Genomic DNA, 24,153 nt, shown 5'->3' on the forward strand with positions numbered 1-24,153 from the left:
GCGTAAACATAAACATAAAAACGCCTGTCTTACGAGTAACGATTCAATATTTTTTTCATGTTGTGTCCCTAAAGCGTGTGAGGTTCAGATTAAGGTTTTGCTGTCCCCTGTTAGCCGCAAAATAAAATCGCGCTATTAGCTCCAAATGTTTTAAAGTGACAGTGTTTTGAATCGTTTGAACGTTTTTGTGCCTTTAAATGTTTAAGTGTTTACACCCGTGGGCGCAGTGTGCGGGATATTTGAGGATTTTACCTGCTTTACACGCGGATCTAAAGACGTTGGTGGGCTGACGGAGTCATGTCAGTGAATTTGTAGGAAAACTCCATGTGGGTCCCCGCTAGTATTGTTAACCTAATAAATCTGACTTACTGAGGGTGGAGTCGACCTCCTCACCCCCTTTTTGGGTGGAGAAAGTCGTGAAGCACTCTATTTACCACGCGGAAAGCTTATTTGCAAAGTGAATACGGTGTCTCATCCCGGTGATCGTGTACTCATGTTTCAAGAATAATGTTTGACCATAATTTCTCCTTCAGGGACATTCATTTGAGTTAATATGTCACCGAGAGGAAGAGATTTTTTTCAGTACTTGCAAACGTTATGTTTCCTTTCGTCGTGTACAGCAGACTTGTGCAATTGGAGTGGAAGGTAAGATACCATAATGTTAATTGATAATAATAATAATAATAATAATAATAATAATAATAATAATAATAATCCTGTAAGTACAGCTGTATTTAAGGTCAAAGGACTGCACACAGTGGTAGGACACGTTGTTATAGCTAATATGGAATTTTATGTCAATAATATCCTAAATTACAAATACTGAATGAAAAGCTTTCGTTCATTTATACCCGAAAAATTGTCAAAATGCTCTGTCTGTCTATCTATCTATCTATCTATCTATCTATCTATCTATCTATCTATCTATCTATCTATCTATCTATCTATCTATCTAATAAATAGTGGTTTAGTCCGCGAACCCTTCTTGGGATCAGTGCAGCAGGTGCGGCTCCGGTGCTCTGAGGGTTCTGTGAGGTGGTTTTACCCCAGCCAGGCGCTGCGGGTCGTCCTGGAGCCCAACCTGTCCACCGTGCGCCCCACCGCGGTCTGCATTAAACTCTTCCGCGGCTTCCGCGGAGCTGCCGTGTACGTCGAGCGCTCCGGTGTCTTGGACCTCGTGATGGCAGACGACAAGCATCCCGAGCAGGTTCACTGTTTTCGTGCGGACTGGCCCCAAAGCCCGGCGGTATTCCTTCTAGCGAACCCTCAGAGCGACGTGGAGCGGCGTGTTGTCGGGTTCAGATATGAACTACGCAAAAAGAGCCCAGCGGTCAAAGGTCGCCGCGCCATGACTCAAGGTAAAGCCCTTGTGTTGCTGGGCTGATTTCCTAACTCCAAACTTTCAGGAATATTAATCAATCAATAGTTAAGTTAGTTTGCTGTTCATAAATAAAATATGCCAATAAACAACGTATAGCTCTGGGGTTAGGAAAGATTTGCAATTCTTTTCTGACTTCTTCCATCCCTGAAATAACAGCTTTGGACAAAAATAATGAAATGATTAAAATAAATATTAAAAAAATTACATATACTTATTTTAAAAAGCATTGCTGTTTCTGTATTGTTTTTCATTACCTATGTTTCAAGTAGGCCTACCTATCCTATCCTATCCTATTACTGATTCTGTCCTGTCAAAAAATTTTGGTAGTGGTCTTAAAATTTAACAGATACTTCTTAAATTCCAAGTATGGCAACATATTGTATGTTGTGTATAAGGAATGTTCATGACAAAAGTGGAGAGAGATGCTAATGTTTGCTTGACTTTCACTCATCCGGCAGAAATTTTAGCCACATCCTTTGTACCTCAGGAACCTCTTGGTTAACTCCACATAACACGTGTGTAAGACTAGTGCCTTTTGTCCAGATGGGCATGAGTTGGCTTCTTGGATATGTCAAGTGCTTCACATTTCTCTAAACACTCTTGGATTCCTTCAGAGCAGATGTTGACATTTCTATATTGGATGAAAGTTAATTTGTCTGCTCTCGTGGCCCAAACCACTGATCCCAACAAAGTGTGTTTTGTGCAGCTACAGGATGTGATCGTCTGCTGTCTTCCTGCTTTGTCTGATATGAGCTGGTTTCGTTTGTTCTTTTAGCCGCCTGTGGACCATGCGATGACTCAGAGGTCCTCCAGGCCATCTGCACCAGCGATTTTGGTAATATTCTGTTTGTTTCAGCGAATCCATGTGAATATTACAGTAATATATGTGAATAAAATTGCAATCTATGTGAATATTAATGTTTGTTTTTGGGTCGACAGGCATGTTTCATTTTGTGCAAGCTCGCCACATTTTTTCACCCTAACCCTTTATACAAAACGGAGTGCATGAGTTTGTGTGTGTGTGTGTGTGTGTGTGTGTGTGTGTGTGTGTGGGTTGGGGGGGGGGGGGGGGTATGCGAGTCTTTATGTCTTTGTGCTATAGCTACATTCAAGTTTTGTAAAACTACACAAACTGTTCATGACACACAATTATATCTGTAATGATACACAAGCCAACACATTTCTACTCCCTGTGAATCGACGCGTTTGTCAGACTTGCTGCATGCGGAGGTTAATTGATTTCATGAATAGGGTGCAGGGTGAGGGGCCTGTCTGTTTCCAGTGAGCTGCTTCCCTGCCTCTGCTGAAGGGCCGGGCTGATGTGGGGGCTCTGGGCCACACAATGGCAGGCACGCTGCTTTAAGGCCCGCACCAGAGCGCAAGCAACTGCTACTTTGAACTCATTCCATTTATAGCCTGACCCCTTCGCCCTAATCCCACAAATCGCCATCAGACATTTTTTTGATGGGAGAAAATAGCTGGGTAATGAAAGTGTAACTGATGAGGGGGAGAGGGGCTTTCTCCTACCACACTGCCACACGACGTGATGGGGGGGAGGAAGGATTTTAGGAAAGGTGGTAGAAAGGGTTCTCTTTGATGGAAAGATTTTACTTTAAAGAATATTGGTGCTACGGGGTCCTTGTGTTTTGTCACACACAAAAGTGTGTCCTTTGTGTTTGTATGAATGTATGAATGTTTTTTCCTAATCTCTAGCACATGCACAAACAAATTCATGGAAATTACATCTATGAGTCAAAAAACACCTTTTCTGATCCACTAGTGATCCGGGGCTGCATACGGAACGTATCCCATGATCCTGAGCAGCAGATGTCCGTAATAGAGGTGGAGGAGGCCCGGGTGTATCGGCAGCGCAGTGGAGTGTTTGAGAGGGAGCCTGTCCTCTCTGGGGGGCACTGGCACGGCCACGTCCACACCCTCCTGCAGTGCCAGGTGAGGGCAGGGCCCGGCCTCTTCCTCTTCACCGGGGCGGAGCACTTTGGGCAGGCCTGGCTCGGCTGCGCCCCCCGCTTCCGAGACTTCCAGGCCCTCTACCATTCAGCCAGGGCGGCACAGAAGATCCCCTGTGATTTCCCCCTTGACTAAGAAGAATCTAGTAACTTTATGCATTTCATTATTTGTTAACTGTTCGAGGCCATCTGGCAAGAGACACCAGTGCTCAGAGCAGACCAAAGACACGACATGATAAATGGCTGTTTGTTTTTGGCACTCTCTCTGCAGAGATGCACAGCTCTGATGCCTTTATATGTCAGTACCCAGTGTTCTTTCCAAAAGGCTGCTGAAAAATGACAGAAAACCGTCTTAGGCACAACTGCAGTACATCATCTGAAGAAGAACATGGAGTGGGTGTGGATATGAACAGATGACTGTGTACATATATGTGTGTGTGTGTGTTTATGAAATTATATTTAAGATGTGTCATAGTTTTAAAACTACTTTGGGAGTTGCACCAAAAATATAGAGGCTTGAATAATAACAATAAGGCTATTGTATGAACATGTTTATTTAACTACTATGGTAACATACAGGGTATAAAAATGTGCCTTTGTTGTTTTTTTTGTTTTGCTTAGGTTTGCATTGTTTTTATACATTTAAATATCTTTAGGGAGAGTTTTGAGAATTTTTTTAATTCAGGTTAATGTCACGCTTTTAACATTCATTTGTTTAAAAGTACAATTGCATGTCAACTGGTTTCTGTAATAAAGTAACAATTTTCTTCATTACGTTTTCTTTATTTGAACATAAAGAGAGATCTAATGACCTCAGCGATATTAACGACCATATTGTGTGTATTCCTTTAAATGAGACAGCTGAAGAGTTGTAGTGGATACTATTACTAATTAATGATAAAAAAATATATATAACGGTATTAACGTAAAAACTCAAAATACTTTGCACTTAGATGTAAAATTATGTCATGTCTCAAAAAATGGATATATTATTAAAATATTTTTTACTACACAAATGTAGGAACGATCAGTATTCAGACTTAATTTTAACTCCAGGTCGATATGTGTACCGCCTGTAAGAGACTATAGAACCCATGACCATATACCACAGGAAACAAAAACCCATTGATAGATGTGCTTCCAAAACACAAACTAGAGTAAGCGTGTATCTTTGTCTCCTCTGATATATCTAGTCTAAAATATCCAACTACAATGGCTCTTTCCCTGACAAGAGTAAGATTCAGACATGTTGTCCTCAGTGCTAATTCAGGTCTTTTCTGCAGTTGCCTTTTTTAACCAGGAACCTCTGTGAATGGACTAAGCCCAGCAGAAAATGATATACAAATGTGTCTAAGATGGAGAAAGCTCAGAGAAGACTGAATTGGGCTATTCTTCAGGCTTTGGTGGCCCGAAGTCATAGTTTGGGAGGTTGGCTAAACAGATGTGAGGGAATCTGAGCCCGAGACTAAAGGTCCCGTCAGCGGGCCCCTCCCAGAAGGGGAACAATTAATTGACTTTTAAAACAACTTCTTTTCTTCCGACTGCACACTTCTACTTGACTGAGCAAGACTCACAAATTGTGGTCTTAGGGGTTTTTAGGGTGACTAAATAGCTGCCAATGAAAGTGTAAATGACCCTGCAGTGAATACAGAGCTCACAATAGCACCACCGCCACAAGTCTCTGTCTGACATAATGATCATTGTCATCGTGGCCGTCACCCAGGAGGCCTTGGGGCCCATGAATGTAGAAGCCTGAATTCAGGAGAGGAGAGGAGACCAGCTACTCTCTTTGCTGCCTCCTATGGAGATTATCCAGTTTGACGAAGTTAATCCTCAATCACAAACGTGTTCCACCTCTTCGGTATAAACCAAAGAAGCTATCAACAAACCGTACCACAGCACATGTTGACTATGTTTTGCCGTAAGAATTTTATTTCAGAGACGCCTCAATCTACCTCAGCATGATATAGCAGTCTTGCAATAAAATATGCATGTTAGCAATAAATATTTTCTAACAACTATAAGCATGTCATCAATAGTAATAGGAATTCAGCTAAGCATAAATATGACTTCATGCATGTATTACCAGCTCTGCAACACCACCCCCCCCCCCCCCAAATGATGGAGGCACATCTGTACGCATCAGTCAGACAGCTCTGAAAAATGATCACTTCATTCTATTTTCATTTTAGCCATTGTGAAATGCTGCCTGGGGTATTTCATTCAAGCCACGGCCCTGTCTGCCAGGCTTCTCACATCGGAGTCAGCGGCATCGGCGGGAACGGGCCGGGGATCTCAGGGGAGCGCCATGCCCCCGGCCCGGAAGACCCGGTGGGGGATCTCTCCCCACAGGCTGGCTAATTGGGTTAGAGCACCGCCTACCAGGCGTTCCCATGTGGGCTGCTGTTGTGCTGCTGCACAATACAGAACAGCATGATCCACACTGCCCAGCCTGGCCTCACACTACACTCATGTGCTGCACACACACAAAGGCCCGAGCAGATATCGGCCCTGCTCCTGCAGCTGCAAACGCCTCCTTTCCCCCAACTCCTTGGTTTTGTAATTAAGTTTTGGCGCGACTTCGCTAGGAGAATTTTATTCTTTCGATTCATAAGGTAATGAGGGCTGGAGTTCAGCCTGACCACGGGCAAAATGGATGTCAGTCTTGTTGGTTACACCTGACATTTTTTCAGTACAATTTATTTCAGTAGCCATTTTTAATCTGTCTGAAAAAAACATTAACTGTGTTTTTTTCCCACAGTCTGCTTTGCTGGGAAGTAGCTAAGCCTGGTAATCAAAACAACATGGACAAAAACTGACAACCTGCTATTTTTATTTTTTGTTCATCTTTACAAATTTGCATCAAAATTACAAACAAACCAAATTTTTATTGATTTTGGGGCATTTGTAATGTACAACAATATAATATGTAAAATATGTTAGTGGTTAGTTGTCAGTTATATGACAATTTCAGATCTGAGAATGAAGGCGTATTGGCTAAGGTATTACAATTAAAATGTAAATATATATGTTGAAATGCCCCAGTTGACTAAATTTCAACATGTTTTATAGTTAGAAATATGAAATATCAATCACATAAAAATGTGCCTAATGTATAAAATTGTAGACATATGAAATGTTTTCAAAAAGACTGCTTGGGTTTTGATTCCTTAATTGTAAGATGGTGTAAAACGCTGTGTATTTAAGAATTGGAGACTCTGTTAAAGTGTGTATAACCTGTGAAGTGTTTTGCGACGTGTCATTTGAAGAGCATCAGCATCTTCTGATCTCCAAGCAGGAGTCTGGAGCACAAAAGAGGGAATGAGTTTATCTTTCTGTCAGACCCATATACTCAACCGATCAATGAAACATACAAATGAGTTCTGATAAAAACACAAGCATGGCTTGAAACACATATTCCTCTACCTGTCATGTTCTTGTCTTCCTGTTTCTACAGCTGGGAGACTTACCGCACTAGGGCTACCGTAACCAGGGAGCCAGCAGCCGGGCCAGCCCAGTAGACCCAGTGGTAGGTCCAGTAGTTGGCGATTAGAGCAGGTCCCAGTGCCCTGGCTGGATTCAGACATGTCCCAGACACATTGCCCCTACAACCAGAGAAATGTCCTTATAAACTCAGTCCACATTCAAAGTCCTCAACAGTTCACAACACTTTCATAAGTATAGCTGAAAATCCTCTAAGGTGACATTTTTATTTTCTTTCAGTCCCGCTGTGATGCAAGGCCAATTTGTGTTTGTACCAAATTAATTCTATGAATATACTTGTGACGGGCAGGTGTGAGCAACAAAAAGGAAGCGATCACGCCAAGTCTCAGGGAAAAAGGGTGGTTTAATATAAAGTGTGCAAACCTAAAACCCGTGCAATAGATCCAAATTAAGGATATAATGACCAGCGGTCAACTGGTACAAAGACAAGACATATATAGGCAAACAAACGACCCTCAGGTGAGACGGATCACGGGCTCCGCCCACCTGAGGGACGCACATGACGTCACCAAACAACGACAACAACAGCCGCTGTGGACAGAGGCGGCCGGTAGGGGGCCGCCTCACCGTGACAGACCCCCCCACCAAGCCGCACTCCCCTCCACTGGGTGTGTGGCACACAGCGGCTGCACACAAAACATGAAGGGGCAGGAAGGCAGAGACAGGCAGGAACACACCTCCTGCCGTCCAGGAGCTGAAACATAAAACACAACACATTACACAGCTCACCTCCCCGGGCGGGACCCTGGACCGGCCGGGCCGTTAACAACACAAAACCACGCCCCGGTCGGTCACAGGGCCCTCACGCCCTAACCGGCATTCAGCTGGTAAGCCCCATGGTGTGAGGACGAGGGGCTATGGCTCCTCTCTCGTCCCTCGTGTGTGTGTGGGTGTGCAGGCTACCTCTCCAAGGCGTGGCTACTTCACCTCCTGGACCTACCTCCTCCCAGAGCTGACCCATGCCTTCTGCTAGGGGTCACCCCAGCCTCCTGGGGAGCCAACCCCTCCCGGGGCCTCTCATCTCAAGGTGGACTCCTCCACCCAACCCAGGAGCGCCAGAGACCGAGGCCCAGAGCACCCCCGACGCGGGCTAGGGAGCAGCCCCAAGGGCCTCCTGGTCACCCCGGGCAGGAGGGAGGATCTCCATCCCCAGCAGGAGCTTTTCAGACCGGAGCCCCATGGTCCCCAAACATCCGGGGGCCCCAGCCCTCTAGGGAGGGGCTCTTCACGACCGGGCTCCGGTCACCCCACAACACAAGGGGGCTCCTGCCAGGTGGAGACCCCCACAAGGTCCAGGAACACTGCCAAGGAGAAGCACCTGCACAAAGAACACAACCTCACACACACACACACACACACACCACACACATACATATATACAAACACGAAACAAACACGAAACACAAACGCGCCCTACCCTATTCAGGGCCTCCCTCGGGAGAGACGCCCTCCGTGCCACACCCCATGGCACGGGACCACAGCCGGTCCCCCCCCAAACACACATTTAAGGGGAGGAGCATGTGTGGAATTACATTTAACAGTTGACATTACGCTAGGACAAAACACACACGCAAATACTAGACAAACAAAAAACGGTGTACAAACAGACAGACGGAACCCATCACATGCGCGCTCTGCTTACACACACACACAGTGACGCGCGCTGCTCAGAGCCGCAGTCGCTCCCCACATTAAACACACGACACACGGGGAGCGAGGCGACAGTGACGAGCGGCAACCGCGTCACACATAAAACATTCAACATAGAACAGAACGAGCACGCACACTGGTCCACACGTCCGTCACCCGTACACACATACAAAACACACGAGAGTCCACCAGGCAGACACCCTGGTGTTCGCCGTGCCACATACACACAAGCGCACGGCGAAACTCCCGCAACATACAACGGACACGAAGAGCTGTCTCAGGGCAGACTGCCCTGGTCCTCGCCGTGCTACACACACACACACACACACACACACACACAAAACACAAAAGCACGGCGGAGCTCTTCAACACCACGCAGACAAACACTTACCACGAGACATGACCACGAACGAAGGAGAAAGAAAAAGAGACTCGGCGGCTTCCGAAGGGTGGCTGGTCATTCTGTGACGGGCAGGTGTGAGCAACAAAAAGGAAGCGATCACGCCAAGTCTCAGGGAAAAAGGGTGGTTTAATATAAAGTGTGCAAACCTAAAACCCGTGCAATAGATCCAAATTAAGGATATAATGACCAGCGGTCAACTGGTACAAAGACAAGACATATATAGGCAAACAAACGACCCTCAGGTGAGACGGATCACGGGCTCCGCCCACCTGAGGGACGCACATGACGTCACCAAACAACGACAACAACAGCCGCTGTGGACAGAGGCGGCCGGTAGGGGGCCGCCTCACCGTGACAATACTATATTTAGTAAATAGCATATTTTTTGTATATTTTAACATATTTAGTATAGTCATCATCTAATCTTTCTATTCTATTTTATTTCATTGTATTCTGTTCTTTTCTATTATATCAACCTGAAGACCTAATGATTAGAATTGACCCAACTCACCGTGCCAGTACGTTAGTTATGACCGTGCAGCCGCCCAGGAATGGTACCAGGGGGCTTTTGCTCTTGCTGTTAATGGTGCCCAGCAGCACCATTATGGAGAGCAGGCAGGTCATAGCCACCTCTCCAAACACAGCCTTCCCAAGCTGCTCGTCTGACTGGACCACAGCAGAGGCCGACCCATTTGCCTGGACGTAGTGTTCCTCCGTTGTCATCAGCTGCAAACAGGCCAGGGAAAAGAACAGATCACAGATTATATCATTATTTCTATGTGCTTGACATGGTTCCCCAGATCTGTAGTTCTTCACATCATCCCCAGGTCCTAAACAGCTGCACTGACACCTAACACTGAAGGGTTGAGACCTCACAGGTCACGTAAGGCCACTGCGAACTCACCTTGGCCATAGCAGCTCCGAGCACACCACCATCCAGCTGACTATGTAAGGCACAACCAGGAGTAGCTCAATGCCACCACAGAGGTATATGGCCATGGTAAATGGGGGGGCTGAAACGAGAACTTCCCTAAGAGCTGACAGTTCAAAAATTTTAGCAATGGTCATCAAACATAAATATATCATGTCAAATAGATTGTGTAAACATACATTTAAAAGTCTGCGTACACCTAAAAGGTTCTTGACTTGATGTTGGCATATTCAAACAAAGCCTCTGCAATCCAAAAAAGTGATGTTGGTCTTCTCACCGTATCTCTGACAGACAGGCCACCGGGACAGGTACCGCCAGGCCGTGCACCAGGGCAGGCTGCAGATCGCTGCCCGTCTCTGTGTTTTTAGTGACTGACACGCACCCAATGAACACAAAGAAGGTGGTACTGATAAACTCAGCCACACAGGGCTGGATGACTCGCTCAAATATGTTCTGATCTTTGAATGGTTCTTTTTTGAGTTTGTCCACTAGCATTTCCAGGTTGTCCAGTTCAAACTTTTCCCCTTCCATTTTTTTTTTCTGAGGTCCGGGGAACTGCTGGGAAAATATTCCTCTCTGTCTTCAGGCTCTATAGGCTGTGATTCTGCTAATCATTTGAACTTTGGCTGGTTGGTGCACAGTCTAAAGTACTAAAGTACTGGCATATATGTTGAGCTTTCTGCTTTTACATTGTGCTGCACTGATGACCTAATACTGTAGCTTCAATGTGCCTACGTGTGAATAAACAATAAATATAATCAATAGGAGGAGACAGAAAGAACATGAAAACATTTATTGTGTACAGAAATAAAGAAATAATACAAAAACTGCTTTAAAAATCATTATGAAGAAATCTAATCATAAATGTATGAAGGCAATTAAGGTTGATCAAGAAAGTAGAAAAGTGATATGGAATTTACAAATGTCTGGATTATTTTTTACATTTATGAATATACTGAAGTTGTGCTAAGAAAAAGACTTATTTTCAAACATAAAGGAGATTGTGTAATGTAGTGTGTACACTATTATGAAAATAGGCTCATTTTAGCAATATAGAGGTCTGTACTGCAAGAAATGAATACCAGATCTTAAAGACAAATTGCAAATTTTTTTTTCTAAGTTTGAAATTGCTCTGGCAAAATTACACCATTATACAAAACAATTATACAAAACCATTATACAAAATGAGAACTCATGAGTCACTGAAAAAGGTCATGCAGGTTATAGATGACTTCAAAATCAGATAATCAGCTCATTCCCAAGTCTGCAAAGCAGCGACTGAAACGTTAAATCTGAACTGAACACTTGATTCAGTTCATAATCTGAACATTTCAGTTCAGACTACTGGATTGAGGTGCCATCTTTTTATACCGCAGAGCAAGAGAAGCACGTGTGGCGTCTCCGCTAACAAGCGTGGACAAAACACAGTCACGGGCTGCAGCGGTGGTGACGTCGACAGGGTTTATCACCACATTCACGAAGTCTGAACCAGCACGACTATCACAGCATAGAGGCATGACATGCCAAAGGGTTAACCCTTCATGCACATCAGAATAATCACTCAACTACACCTGATTTGTGCAAGAACTATATGGGGGAAAGAACAGTGGCATCTAACAACCTAGCCAGACCAGTCTGTAGACCTATGACAGACCTTCTCTAAACTGAGCCACACAGCAGCAACATAAAAATGCCCTACATCTGTATAAGGTCTTGCAAAAAACACTCCAGCACCTGCAGAAGTGGTCAGGTCACTTCAACAGCAATCTAATCCTCTCGTCACCAAGTAAAAACCTGCACACACACACACACACACACACACACACACACACACACACACACACACACACACACACACACACACACACACAGAAATTACGTGTGACACATGCGAAACAAACCATTAAATTTGCACTTATTGAAGTTTACCGACTCCACAGACATTAAGCAAAATTTCTTTTGAAATTCTATTTTGATTTTCTGTTCAACAGCTGCCAGTTTACCTGATGATGACCGCAGTCAGCAGTGCTCCAATCATGGGTCCAACCCAGTAGACCCAGTGATACGTCCAGTAATGTGCCACTGCTGCAGGTCCAAAAGCCCGAGCCGGATTCATGCAGCCTCCAGATATAGCGCCCCTGAACGCCCACCAAACAGCACAGGATTATTAACAACCACTAGTAATTACACAGTTCTTCTTAAAGCATTACACTAGTGTTAATTTACTTACTGGTTATAATAAACACCCAAAATGGCACACAGACATTCACAAATGTACAAAATATATCTTGGTGCAACCAGCCACAACACAAGTGTTTTTAAGCGTTTATTTATTTTCAGCTGCATTTTTTTTCATTACAACCACAATAACACAAAACTTGAACCATTCTAAGTACATGTCCAAAGTTTCGCCTACGTACATTCCTTCTTCTTTACCTGACCATGAGATGAGCGTATCATATTGTTATAGTGTCCACTGCGCCTGGTTCAAAGCCCCCCTCCCCCTCCAGCCATGGTAGCGCATGGTGCTGGTGATACCACGGTCATGGTGCTGGTGATACCACGGTCATGGTGCTGGTGATACCACGGTCATGGTGCTGGTGATACCACGGTCATGGTACTGGTGATACCACGGTCATGGTGCTGGTGATACCACGGTCATGGTGCTGGTGATACCACGGTCATGGGTTCAATCCCCAGAGGAGAACAAACACAGTCAGTCATATCTTAAGTATGTAAGACGCGCTAGTTAAGAGACTCTGCTAAATACTCTTAGTGTGAGCCAGTGTAGGCTAACACAGACGAGCGGCCTGTCAGCCATGTCGTGCTGATGGAGAGAAGGACAACCAGAGTGTGAGACAAATATGTGAGAGACAGTGTCACAGTTGGGGTGACTAACCTAGCTAGATTAAAGAACAGAATAGTGGAATGTCTATATTGTCTGCTCTATATATGCATGTACAGGGTGCAATAGTGCGAATGTATGTGTGTATATGGGTGTGTAAACTCTGAGAATATATGCTATTTGGGTGTAACATTAAACAGTAGTGTGGCAATAAATAGTGCAGTTAATGATTGGATTTCAAGCATCTTTTAAACTGTTGAGATTGATTTTACCAGGTGCTCTAATCTTATCAGTTATGATATAATAAAAAAATTATATAACCATTAAGATATTGTGATCTTTTTGGTGATGTTTGATTTTTCATTTTTAAAAGTATTGGTTTGCTATTGATGGACAAGTGACGACAGAGAATTTGTTTGGTGGTCTGAGGTAATAATCACAAGAACGCAGAAGGCGGGACAGGGTTAGAGACTAAATATTACTTTATTAATATATGAATATGTATGAATGAATCACTATAAATTACTGTTTTAATAGCATTACCTGTGTCTCAATATCTATAAGAACACGTCATCGTGTTTGGTAATAAGGGTTTGGCAATAAGTGTTTGGTAATAAGGGTTATTCATGGATGAGAATCATGATTTTATGAAGCTCAGCTAAACGGCAAAATGTTTCAGTGTCAACGCATTTTTTCCAAAGAGTATCAGGAATATTTATGCTTGCCTAAAAGGCATTTTGGCAAGATACTTTCATATTATGAGCATGAGACATACACCATGGTCAAAACTGTAAAACTGAACAAGATATTTTCTATACATTTATTTTTTAAATGTGGGATTCTTTTCATTTCTATTGAAGTAAAAATTTTTACTTATTTGGCAAAGGATCAGGGTGTCTTTCTGCAACTAGTGCAACAACTAGTGAAGCATAGTGTCATGGATTTGCTGTGGAAAGTTAGAGATCAGTTTTCTGTTGACGAGGGGTTTGGATTGGTTCTCAGAATAACAAATTCTGAGAAATTTCAAAAATAAAATAGGGAGACCCAAGCTCAGTTCAGGTGTAGACTGACATCAGACAGCAGTAGATATGGTGGTAAGCAGAAGTTCCTCCAGTTCATGACTGAATGAATGTTCAACTTATATAACACCTTTCAAGATACCCATGATTTTACGCGACCAATCACACAACGGCGAAAAGCAGCAGCCAATTGCACACAGCGTACTCTCTACCGGAAGATACAGCCCCCTGGGGGACTGAATGGGGTGCAGGAAGGGGAGAGAGGACAGAGCACCATCCACCACTGGACATATAAGCACACACACATTCATGCACACACACCTGCTTTTTTATTGTACAGAGACCCACAGTTACACACTCAGGGAGTATTTGTCAGGGACTGCCAATTTACCTAACCTCCAAGTTTTTGGACTGTGGGAGGAAACCGGAGATCCCGGAGGAAACCCACACAGACACAGGGAGAACATGGAAACTCCACTCAGAGAGGGACTTGAACCCAAGACCCCAGTGCTGAGAGGCAAACGTGCTAACCACCAAGCCACCGTGTTGCACCGTGTTGTTCATGATAAAAGCATTAATAAATGTACTGAAGCCGAGGGACAACAGTGCCAGTGGACTTGCTGAGGTATCTGCGTTCGAGAGGGAAAACTTTCTCAAGTTTAGTTGTTATTAGAAAACGTATCTTTAGATTGAGTGAAAAAGATGCTTTTGCTCAGTTTATGACATATTACATAGATATAAAATATTGCATTGACACCATTAAGCACTTAGACTCTGTCACGTAGGGCTACGCCCCCTCTCGTAGCTGTCACTCTGGGTTCCCTCATGTCTGTATTCCCTGCCTGTTTATCCCGCCCTGCTCGTTGTCTCTGTGATTTCCCATTGTTTGCCACGCCCCTTATATCATTGTTCGCACCTGGTCCTTGTCTAGTCCTGTGTATAAAAGTCCCTGTGTCTCCCATGTCCGTATCGGTCTTTTTGTTCAAACCTGTGCCTAGTCTATCCTGCTGTTCGTAAGTTTGCGCTTTTGTGTTATCCGTCTCCCGTGTGTTTTGCCTGTTCTCCCTTAGATAGTCTGTCTTGTTGTTTCCCGTGCCCGTTGTCATGCCAGTGTATATTTCATGTATGAACTGCCTTCCCAATATGACCTGCGCCTGGTATTTCGACTCTGTCAATGGAATTTCCTTTAATAAATCTCGCTCTCCTCAGCGTTTGTGTCCGCCTCCCTGTTCTGCCCAGCGCAGAACGTTACAGACTCTTATATTTTGTTTTTTTAAAACAATCCTACTGCTTATGTTTTTTTAATCTAGAATGTTCCAACTAGTAATAATAATAATATAATAATATTAATAATATAATAATAACATTTTATTTAATAAGCGCCTTTCAATACACCCAAGGACACTGCACAATAAAAACGAACAATAGAAGGAAAATAAAAGAAAGTTAAAACAAGAGATAAAATATATAAAAATATAAAAATATAAAAATACAAATAAAAACAATATAGGCTCAGCCATAAGCCAAGTGAAAAAAAAACAAGTTAGTGAGGGAGAAAATGTACAAGAGCGCATTATTTTATCCTAAAATAAGTTTTTATTTGATATATTTTTTCATTCATAAATAATATCATTGTTAAATCAGTTGCATGTACATTCCTCCATATTACATTTTTCTTCATATTTGGATTGGAGACTGGCCCAATATGTAGCGTGCAAATGATTTAAAAGTTTATCAGGGGAGTGAACGTGTGACATTATATCAACAGTCATGGTACAACCAGTGACCCAGGTAGGAGGAGCCAACCTGTTACAGGTGAGTTACTATTGCGCAACACAGGTAAACAATAGAATTGCAATATCATAAGCCCTGGTGATTAAGATTCAATCTAAAATGCATTTGCAGATGTGTGTGTTCGGGCGGAAGGTGAGTGCGTATTATGTATGTGATATAATAGTTTTGTGATGTAATTCTTGGTTAATCCATGGCATAATTGTCTATGACATGTTTTAAGGATTTGAGTCTGTCTGTTGCAGAAATAAAGGATATTCATAAAGTATGAATAATTGATTTAGCCAATTTAGCTGATTTAGCTCTTTTAATTTATTCACTGTGTGTTAGAATCAGTTGTCAATAAAAATGCTAAATATACAAGAAGTGCTTTCATGTTTCAAACCTAAAACAGAACGTGGTGGTTATTTATTATTATTATTATTATTATTGTTGTTGTTGTTGTTGTTGTTACTGTTTCAAAGAGACCATTCTTCTTCATTTTGTCACAACTCTGAAAGAGTTCAGAGTTACTTCTGCCACTGACAGCATTGAGCAGCACAGGGTTAGGGTTAGAGTTTAGAATTAGGATTAGGGTTAAGGTTAGGATTAGGATTAGGATTAGGGTTAGGGTTAGGATTAGGGTTAGGGTTAGGGTTATGGTCACTAAGACTGTTAGAATGCTGCATGTATGCACATTTTAAAGATCTCAGGGAAGCCTTCAATGCCTCCTTCATGTGTGCAGTCTTGGTTATCCTATTATAATGGGCACATGTGTATGTTGGTAAGGAACTAGAGATGAAATAAGACATGTAGGATTTTGCATTTCATTTGAATTCATACTCCTTTACAGAAAGGACTATTTGCGGTGAAAAATCCTGAAATGTCTTTTGTTTGGGTTTAAGATCACATCAGTTGGTACTTTTGCCAGTTACTATTCTAACATTTGACATCAGCAATAGTGACTTAGCTCAAAACTTCTACAATGTTTGTTCAGAACTGACCGAATGAAACCTGCCAAATATTGAACCCCATCTGGAACAACACTCTTGCAGTCCTTCAACTAGGTCTATCAAAGGGAGCAGTCCATTATCGTGTACATTATCGTGCAATGGAGATTAGAATAAACATGTTGTTCTTTTTTTGCACAGACACCAAAACACACAAGCACCTGGAACAAAAGGCTTTGATCGCGTTGGCCCTGTGGGACTACACCCGCCTGATAGCTTTGTCCCTGGAGGGCTTTGAACGTATCAGCTGAGCGTGCTCACTCTTCATTGATATGATTGTGCATTTGATGTGGCTGAGGTGAGCACAGCTGTTTCAGATGTAGAAACATGGCACTGTGTGGAACATCTAATCATCTTGGATAACTTTAGAGAGCCATTTCAATAAGACTTTTCCTCTATGGATTGGTGTGTTCCACAGGGAAGGAAAATTTCATACCTGGCATTGGACAGGTCAGCAGTGAAATCATGGATTAGTATTATTACATTCACTATATACTAATGTAATTATTTACTACTCCTGAAATGACTGAACCGTGATTATGTAATAAGGTTGAGAAGACTGGAATGAGTCCGTCAGGGAGATCTACCCATTTGAATGAAAATGAAAATGAAAAAAAATGAAAATGAAATGTGCCATATTTGTCAATTGTGAATTTACACCACAATCAAAATTTGTCCTCCGCATTTACCCATCTGTGCAATTAGAGCACACACACAAACACACACTAGTGATTACTAGGGGGCTGTGGATCACACGTGCCCAGAGCGGTGGGCAACCCTAGCCCGGTGCCCGGGGAGCAGGTGGGGTTGGGTGCCTTGCTCAAGGGCACCTCAGTCATGGCCTCGGGCCTGGGAATCGAACCCACAACCCTCCGGTCACAAGACCAGTTCCCTACCACCAGGCCATGACCCTAACCCTAACCCTAACCCTAACCCATGACTTTGTTGTCTGGTTGCCCTAACCCTAACCCTAAGTTATTTCCAACCTTCACCAACATTAAAAGAGAGTAGAGCTTAGAGCTTTAGATCCTGTGCCATAGAGCATTAGAGATTCACTTCATTCATAATAAGTTTCAGAGAACCATCTACTTCACAAGAGTTTCTTAATTTCTTGCCAGAAATTTTGCATAGATAGGTATTTCAACAATTAATGCAAAATATTATTCAGCATTAGTGGAACAGCATTTACATGAAAGATTGGGCATCAAAGAGTTCATATGATGTATATTTGGTATTGGTATCGTATGGTATGTGTCACGGTGAGGTAGCCCCCTACCGGCCGCCTCTGTCCACAGCGGCTGTTGTTGTTGTTGTTGTTTGGTGACGTCATGTGCGTCCCTCAGGTGGGCGGAGCCCGTGATCCGTTTCACCTGAGGGTCGTTTGTTTGCCTATATATGTCTTGTCTTTGTACCAGTTGACCGCTGGTCATTATATCCTTAATTTGGAGATAGTGCACGGGTTTTAGGTTTGCACACTTTCTATTAAACCATCCTTTTTCCCTGAGACTTGGCGTGATCGCTTCCTTTTTGTTGCTCACCCCCGCCCGTCACAGTCTGTTATATGGTGTGTATTAGGCATTGAATGGATTTGGAATAGGATGCTACAAGAGCATCTGCTAAATGGCATAAACGTAAATGTAAAGATCTATGTGAAACACAATAAGTATATAAAAGTAAGATTAAGTAATGTTTTCATTAAATTAATGATCAGGTACAGAACAAACTTAAAGTGCATTTAAGGATATTTTGGAAATTGATATCATAGTGTCAAGAGTCTCAAACTACTAAAACTAACTACTCCAAACAAACCAAAGTGAATCTCTTTAAGGAAACGTCATAATTGTCACAGTACAGCCCCTGGCCCCTCCCTTTGGGCGTGTGGAGGTGTGGTCTACGTCTGGTTATGGCCATATGTGTATTTCCTTGGGTGTGGTTCTATGTGCGTGTGTCTCACCTGTGACTTGTCTCATCATCACTTGTGTCTTGTTTAGTTTATCTATATTTACACAGTGTCCTGTGCTTGTCTTTGTCTGAATCTGCACATTCGTGTGTTTAATGTTCATTGTACACTATCCACGCTATTTCACTATTAAAACTCTATACAATCCATGATTACTCCTCTCTGCATCCTGCCTTCCTAACACACTACACTAATGTTTAGTTTGCTTGCCTGTTTGTTTATTTTTTAATAATTAAATAATTATTACCACATTCATTAACTTGGTTCAATGATTGATTGAATGATTTTGATTGCCTTGGGGAGAGGTCTTCTGATACTTGAATTGTATAGTAAAGTCTAGACTATCTGTAATGAATGGACTACTAATTCCCACAGATTCACTCATATTCCATTCAGAATTGGTTGTTTATTAGCTTAAGGCTAAGAGGTTAGTGATTAGTTTTGTAGGGTTTATCGCTTCTACTTGTTGAAAGTGTCTTGACTCGATGTGTGTTTGATTTCTGACATGCTAAAGATAAGTAGGATATAGTCACGGATAATTCTGGACTGGACTGATCGTTGAGTCTAAAAGGTTTGGAGTTGAATGAATTGAACTGCATTTGACTTATTAGATAATTTAAGCAATAACGTGAATGCACAAATAATACAAAGGGTAATTATATTGTAGAAGCTGCTTAAATAAATTAGCCTGAAACTTATTGCTTTGTTTCATATACTATGACAAAACCGATTCAAGTGTATGTTTTAATTATGTTTTAAAATGGAAATTGCTGCTGTGTGGGTAAATGAATAGCCACTGACAGAAGGTCAAGGAGTTGGTGCTAATGTGTCTTGGCTCTGGGAGGAAGCAAGGGGAGCCCTGCCCAGGTCTTGTTTATGTAGTTAAGGTGCCAGGCTGAGCTCATCCATGCTCGCATGCCCACTACCAGCAGACCCGTGCAGGCCCACACTGCTGTCACCTATCAGAACAGTCAGTCAGAACAAGACGCCGGGGAGGTCAGGGACATAGCAAACGGCTCAGGTGCCAAAAAGACCAGACGCCTGAACAAACATCCCACAAGGTGAGTCTGGTTTTGCCCTGACTCCAAGCCTAGCTAGCCTTCACTCCTGGATCTCCACCACTCCTTATAACGTATCTACATATCATAATAAACTCGTAGGAGCGTAGGAGCAGATCGCTTTCGTGACGTCTTGTCGGCATGCCAGAATGTGCGCTATCGTGCTGTTACTCACCCTCCCAGGACATCAGCGGTCACAGTCAGCCCGATACAGAAGGGTGCGAGGAGGGTACGCGTCTTGCCGTTCACCGCCCCCATACACACGGACAAGGTCAGAAACAGGGTCATCACCGCCTCCGCTACAATGGCAGGCAGCAGCTGAGCTCTGTCCTTCACGGTGTTAAACGCACCACCAGATGTGTTCAAGTAATTGTGTGGTGGGGAGACAACCTGGGAAAGAGGAAAGAGTTTAAAACTCGACCCAACCTCAGTCCACCGCTCCAGTGCACGATTCACAAGTTGGATGTAGACAAGGAGCATGTTGGGTACAGTGAGGGTGGTTTTGGTTTGCATAGAAAGAGCAAAATTGGTGCAAAATGTGCCTGTGGTTCTATAATCTCCTCTTAGTTTCCTATGTTGTAGCCTGATAACACTTTTAAGCCACGCATACAGAATGAACAAATATTTAATATACAGATAAGGGAGTTGTGCTGAATGAAGTGACATATTTTTTTTGAAGTGACATTTTTTTCAAATATTTGAGATGTTTAGGGACAAAGTCTTTTTGAAGCCATAACAAACACAGCATTACCCACTTTGGCTAGACCTGCTCCAATGAGTCCTCCACACAGTTGTGCAGCGATGTAAGGAATCAGCAGGATGATGTTTAGACCACCAACCAGACAAACAGACACAGAGACAGCAGGGTTGAAGTGGCCACCACTAAGGGAAAAGAAGAAGGAAGAATTTGTAGTTTACTTTACCACATGACATTACATTATCACTTACTATATACCCTGTACTATATTGCCAACTATATTCGCTCACCCATCCAAATTATTCAACTCAGGTGTTCCAATCACTTTCATGGCCATGGGTGTATATAATTAAGCACCTAGGCATACAAACTGTTTTATCAAACATTTCTGAAATGAGCTCAGTGAATTCCAGCATGGGACTGTGCAATAAGTCCAGTTGAGAAATTTCCTCGCTACTAATACAACGGTCAGCTGTATTATAAGAAAATGGAAGTGTTGGGAACGACAGCAACTCAGCCACAAAGTGGTCGGCCACGTAAAACTGACCGAGTGGGGTCAGAGGTCGCTGAAGTGCATAGTGCAAAGAGGTCGCCAACATCACAATCACTACTGGCATCCAAACTTCATGTGGCCTTCACATTAGCTCAAGAACACTGTGCAGAGAGCTTCATGGAATGGGTTTCCATGGTCAAGCAACTGCATCCAAACCATACATCATACAAGTGCAATGCAAAGCATCGGATGCAGTGGTGTTGTTTTTCAGCAACTGGGCTTAGATCTTTAGTTCCAGTATGTGAGCTCACAAATGCGTTTCTGGAAGAATGGTCAAAAATCCGCATAAACACACTCCTAAACCTTGTGGACAGCCTTCCCAGGAGAGTTGAAGCTATTCTAACTGCAGAGGGTGGATTAGGAATGGGATGACTTAAGCTCATATGTGAGTCAAAGAAGGTGAGCGAATACTTTTGGCAATATGGTGTATATATATTTATAAAGTTTCCACAGAAACATGATGTATCAGAAATCAGCTGTGCAAGCAAAAAGTACAGTTTCAGAGAAACAGGATGTTTGGGACAGAGGTACTCCATCAGCTGTGCAAGCAAATGTGTGTGTGTGTGTGTGTGTGTGTGTGTGTGTGTGTGTGTGTGTGTGTGTGTGTGTGTGTGTGTGTGTGTGTGTGTGTGTTTCTGTGTGCGTGTGCATGTAATTTGGAAATTTAGATTGAGAATTTAGATGCTGCGCCTGTCTCAGTGATCTTATATATTGATTTAAAGTTTTACACGTCATGAAGAAAGATGCTTTCAACAACATCATACTCCTGGATTTCTAAGACCCCCCCAAATAACCAGTGAATATAATCCAACACCGTTTTACCAAAATTCTGCAAGTTCTTACAATGCCATCACCCTAAAGGAAGCCTTCACCGTTCGGGCCAGGTTCCCCCTGCGTGTGCCTGCTCCATACCTGATCTCTCCCAGCAGGGCGATGACGATGCCCAGGGCCAGGCCATGGGCCAGGGCCGGCTGCAGGCTCCCGGTGTCCTGGCTGTTCTCGATGACAGACATGCAGCCCGTGAAAATGAAGAGGGCTGAGCCCACCACCTCGGCCAGCCAGGGCTGGACGTACAGCTGGAACGCGCTGACCACCCGGTGGACCTTGGGTTCCTCCTCCACGACGGACTCTGTGACAGACATGCCAGACGTGTTCCAGGTACACAGCTCTGTCTTTGACTGGGTCCTCGACTCGGGTGTGTTCATGGTGGCTGCAGACAGACGTAGCTTGCAATGTGGACAAGCCGGGTTTCTAATGCGTGATAACCATAGAGGAGAAGGAGGAGAAAGGAGGAGAGGGGAGGAGAGAAAGAGAGAGGCAGGCTGTGGTGTAGCCCTCCTGTTCTGGGCTTTATGCTGATTGGTTTGTTTGTGGACTTTTGGTACTGCTACAGAGGCAGGGAAACTGAACTCTAGAAGAAATTTCTTAAGTATCTCAATATCGTGCACAATTCATATTTATTTAATATACAGAGAAGACAAAATAAATATGACTTTCATTTCAAACAAATGTTTTCAAAGCAGCATGAGGTAAATAATGAATTTCCAAGGAGACCAAACAGTAAGTGTCTGAACTCCAGCAGTGAAAGACCGAGACGTTGTACACAAAAGTCGCATGTGACCGCTGACTGAGAGGGGTAGACATTTAACCAAAAAATTGCTAAACCCTACAAAAAAATGGCATAAAAAATGACCCTGTTTATTTAGCACATCTGACACCCAGATTAAACAAAAACTGCAGTGTGTCCTTCAAGAGGTTGCTATATATGACAAGGCTGCCATTGGGGACAAAACGTGAACATTCAACCCCTTTGAAAACAAGCATGACCTGGTGTTAAGGCCACAAAATCTGTATTTCTCATATTAGTAGATCCACAATGCCCTGAAGGATAAACTGCTCAACTGATTACCTCTCAATTGACCTAAATCTCTGAAATAAGAGGTTTCTGTGTGTGTACTTTTAAAAACACACACTTTGGTGTACACATACCTTTGGGATATTGACATGGCTATCAATGCACCTGAGATAAAAGTATTTGCTATATTTAATATTTATCTCACTTTGACATCTCATATGTCATTGGCAGCACTATCGGTCCGTCTTATTTATTAGCCCTGAATAAACAAAGCACTGGCTCTATGGTTCCAGGCGTTTGCTCAATATTTGGACTTGGTTGTGGAGTGATTTTATGACTGTTTATAAGATCTGACTGCATTTGATTTGTTGACACGTCACACTTTAAATATGCCGACATTACTCAGTTCTTATGTCAGTACTGATGTTGTCTCGGACTCGCAGCGGCAGGACAGACGTGAAGTTCTTTATTGACCCATGTAAACGTTGGAAATTCGTCATTCTGCTGCCTCACAATGCAAGGAGCAGCACCGCACTGCCAAGTGGAGCCGTGAGTCTGTGGCCAGCAGGGTCAGGTGCCGACAACCCGGGGCACAGCGGTCAACCCTCACACAGTCAAACGTGTTGGAGCTTCAGGTTGGTGGAGGAAGACATAGAGATGAAGTTGTGGACTTATTCTGACTTACTCAAGGTTGTACTACTACTGAATTTACACATTAGATTAGATTAGATTAGATTAGATTAGATTAGATTCAACTCTATTGTCATTGGCATAGTACAGATACTGGACAACGAAATTAAGGTAACCTGGGTGATTTATTTATTTCTTTTTATTTTTAATATAATTCAATGTTTCAATTCAAATTCTAATTCCAATGTTTATTGCAAAAAAAAACTTGTCTTGGCTCCTCTTATCACATACATCACAATTCATAACATAACAGCATAACATAACAAAAACATAACAGCGAATCCATAGTGTCTTTATGAAGTCCTGGTTAATGTGGGTGTTGTTGGAGTGTAACACGTCACTGTAGAAAGTTGCAAATAAAATGCTGTACAGTCCACTGGGTCTTTTTCATTCCTGTTTTAGATTATAGGCTGTGTACAAGCTGTAGAAAAATAAAAATAAAAAAATACCATCCCAAGACTGTCCTCTGCTGTCTGTCTGTGTCGTTAACATTTGTTAATATGTTTTTGTTTCAGTAATTAATAACATCCATTCTTTCAACGTAGCAGACAGTGCAGGTCTGGGTGATGCCGTGATACAGTCAGCTCCTTCACTCAGAACTGCCAGGTGAATTTCATACTAAAGGTTATGCTATTAAAGGTCAAAGGGTACTCTGAACGAATTTAAAATCTTTAAGCATTTGGATAGTTTGACTACATTTATCTTCTTAATTAAAACACGATGTTGTAATTTTACAATGTCGTAAGGTGTTTTATCAATCACTATGTGTTCCTTTTTTCTGCGTCTGCCTTTGTCAACAATAGCAAAAAAATTATGTGGTATATAATAATGTGGTTCCATCTTTTATGGTGATGTAAGAC

At 42.8% G+C, this 24,153-nt stretch overlaps 2 protein-coding genes and 1 pseudogene across 2 annotated transcripts; 1 reads left to right on the top strand and 2 right to left on the bottom strand.

Annotated features, from left to right (window-relative positions):
* The first annotated feature begins 455 nt into the window (after window positions 1-455).
* LOC143508941 (meteorin-like protein) lies at window positions 456-4,090 on the top strand. Its single transcript, XM_076997525.1, has 4 exons — window positions 456-645; window positions 964-1,358; window positions 2,157-2,216; window positions 3,162-4,090. The coding sequence occupies exons 1-4, from the start codon at window positions 554-556 to the stop codon at window positions 3,482-3,484; spliced, it is 870 nt and encodes a 289-aa protein (XP_076853640.1). The 5' UTR covers window positions 456-553; the 3' UTR covers window positions 3,485-4,090.
* A 2,074-nt stretch (window positions 4,091-6,164) lies between these two features.
* LOC143508942 (aquaporin-8-like) lies at window positions 6,165-10,367 on the bottom strand (annotated as a pseudogene).
* A 546-nt stretch (window positions 10,368-10,913) lies between these two features.
* Window positions 10,914-22,000, bottom strand: LOC143508943 (aquaporin-8-like). Its single transcript, XM_076997527.1, has 5 exons — window positions 21,661-22,000; window positions 20,254-20,380; window positions 19,674-19,888; window positions 11,840-11,974; window positions 10,914-11,630 (listed from the first exon to the last, which is right to left on the bottom strand). The coding sequence occupies exons 1-5, from the start codon at window positions 21,951-21,953 to the stop codon at window positions 11,588-11,590; spliced, it is 813 nt and encodes a 270-aa protein (XP_076853642.1). The 5' UTR covers window positions 21,954-22,000; the 3' UTR covers window positions 10,914-11,587.
* Window positions 22,001-24,153: the final 2,153 nt, after the last annotated feature.

This window comes from Brachyhypopomus gauderio, chromosome 2, assembly GCF_052324685.1.
Source record: "Brachyhypopomus gauderio isolate BG-103 chromosome 2, BGAUD_0.2, whole genome shotgun sequence".
NCBI lineage: Eukaryota > Metazoa > Chordata > Actinopteri > Gymnotiformes > Hypopomidae > Brachyhypopomus > Brachyhypopomus gauderio.

Coding starts and splice junctions, on each gene's coding strand:
- LOC143508941 (XM_076997525.1), top strand. CDS start 554: ATGTCACCGAGAGGAAGAGATTTTTTTCAGTACTTGCAAACGTTATGT. Junction 646..963: donor TTGTGCAATTGGAGTGGAAG/GTAAGATACCAT, acceptor TCTAATAAATAG/TGGTTTAGTCCGCGAACCCT. Junction 2,217..3,161: donor CATCTGCACCAGCGATTTTG/GTAATATTCTGT, acceptor CTGATCCACTAG/TGATCCGGGGCTGCATACGG.
- LOC143508943 (XM_076997527.1), bottom strand. CDS start 21,953: ATGAACACACCCGAGTCGAGGACCCAGTCAAAGACAGAGCTGTGTACC. Junction 19,889..20,253: donor TTGGAGCAGGTCTAGCCAAA/GTGGGTAATGCT, acceptor CCTCTTTCCCAG/GTTGTCTCCCCACCACACAA. Junction 11,631..11,839: donor CTGACTGCGGTCATCATCAG/GTAAACTGGCAG, acceptor GTGTGTGTGCAG/GTTTTTACTTGGTGACGAGA.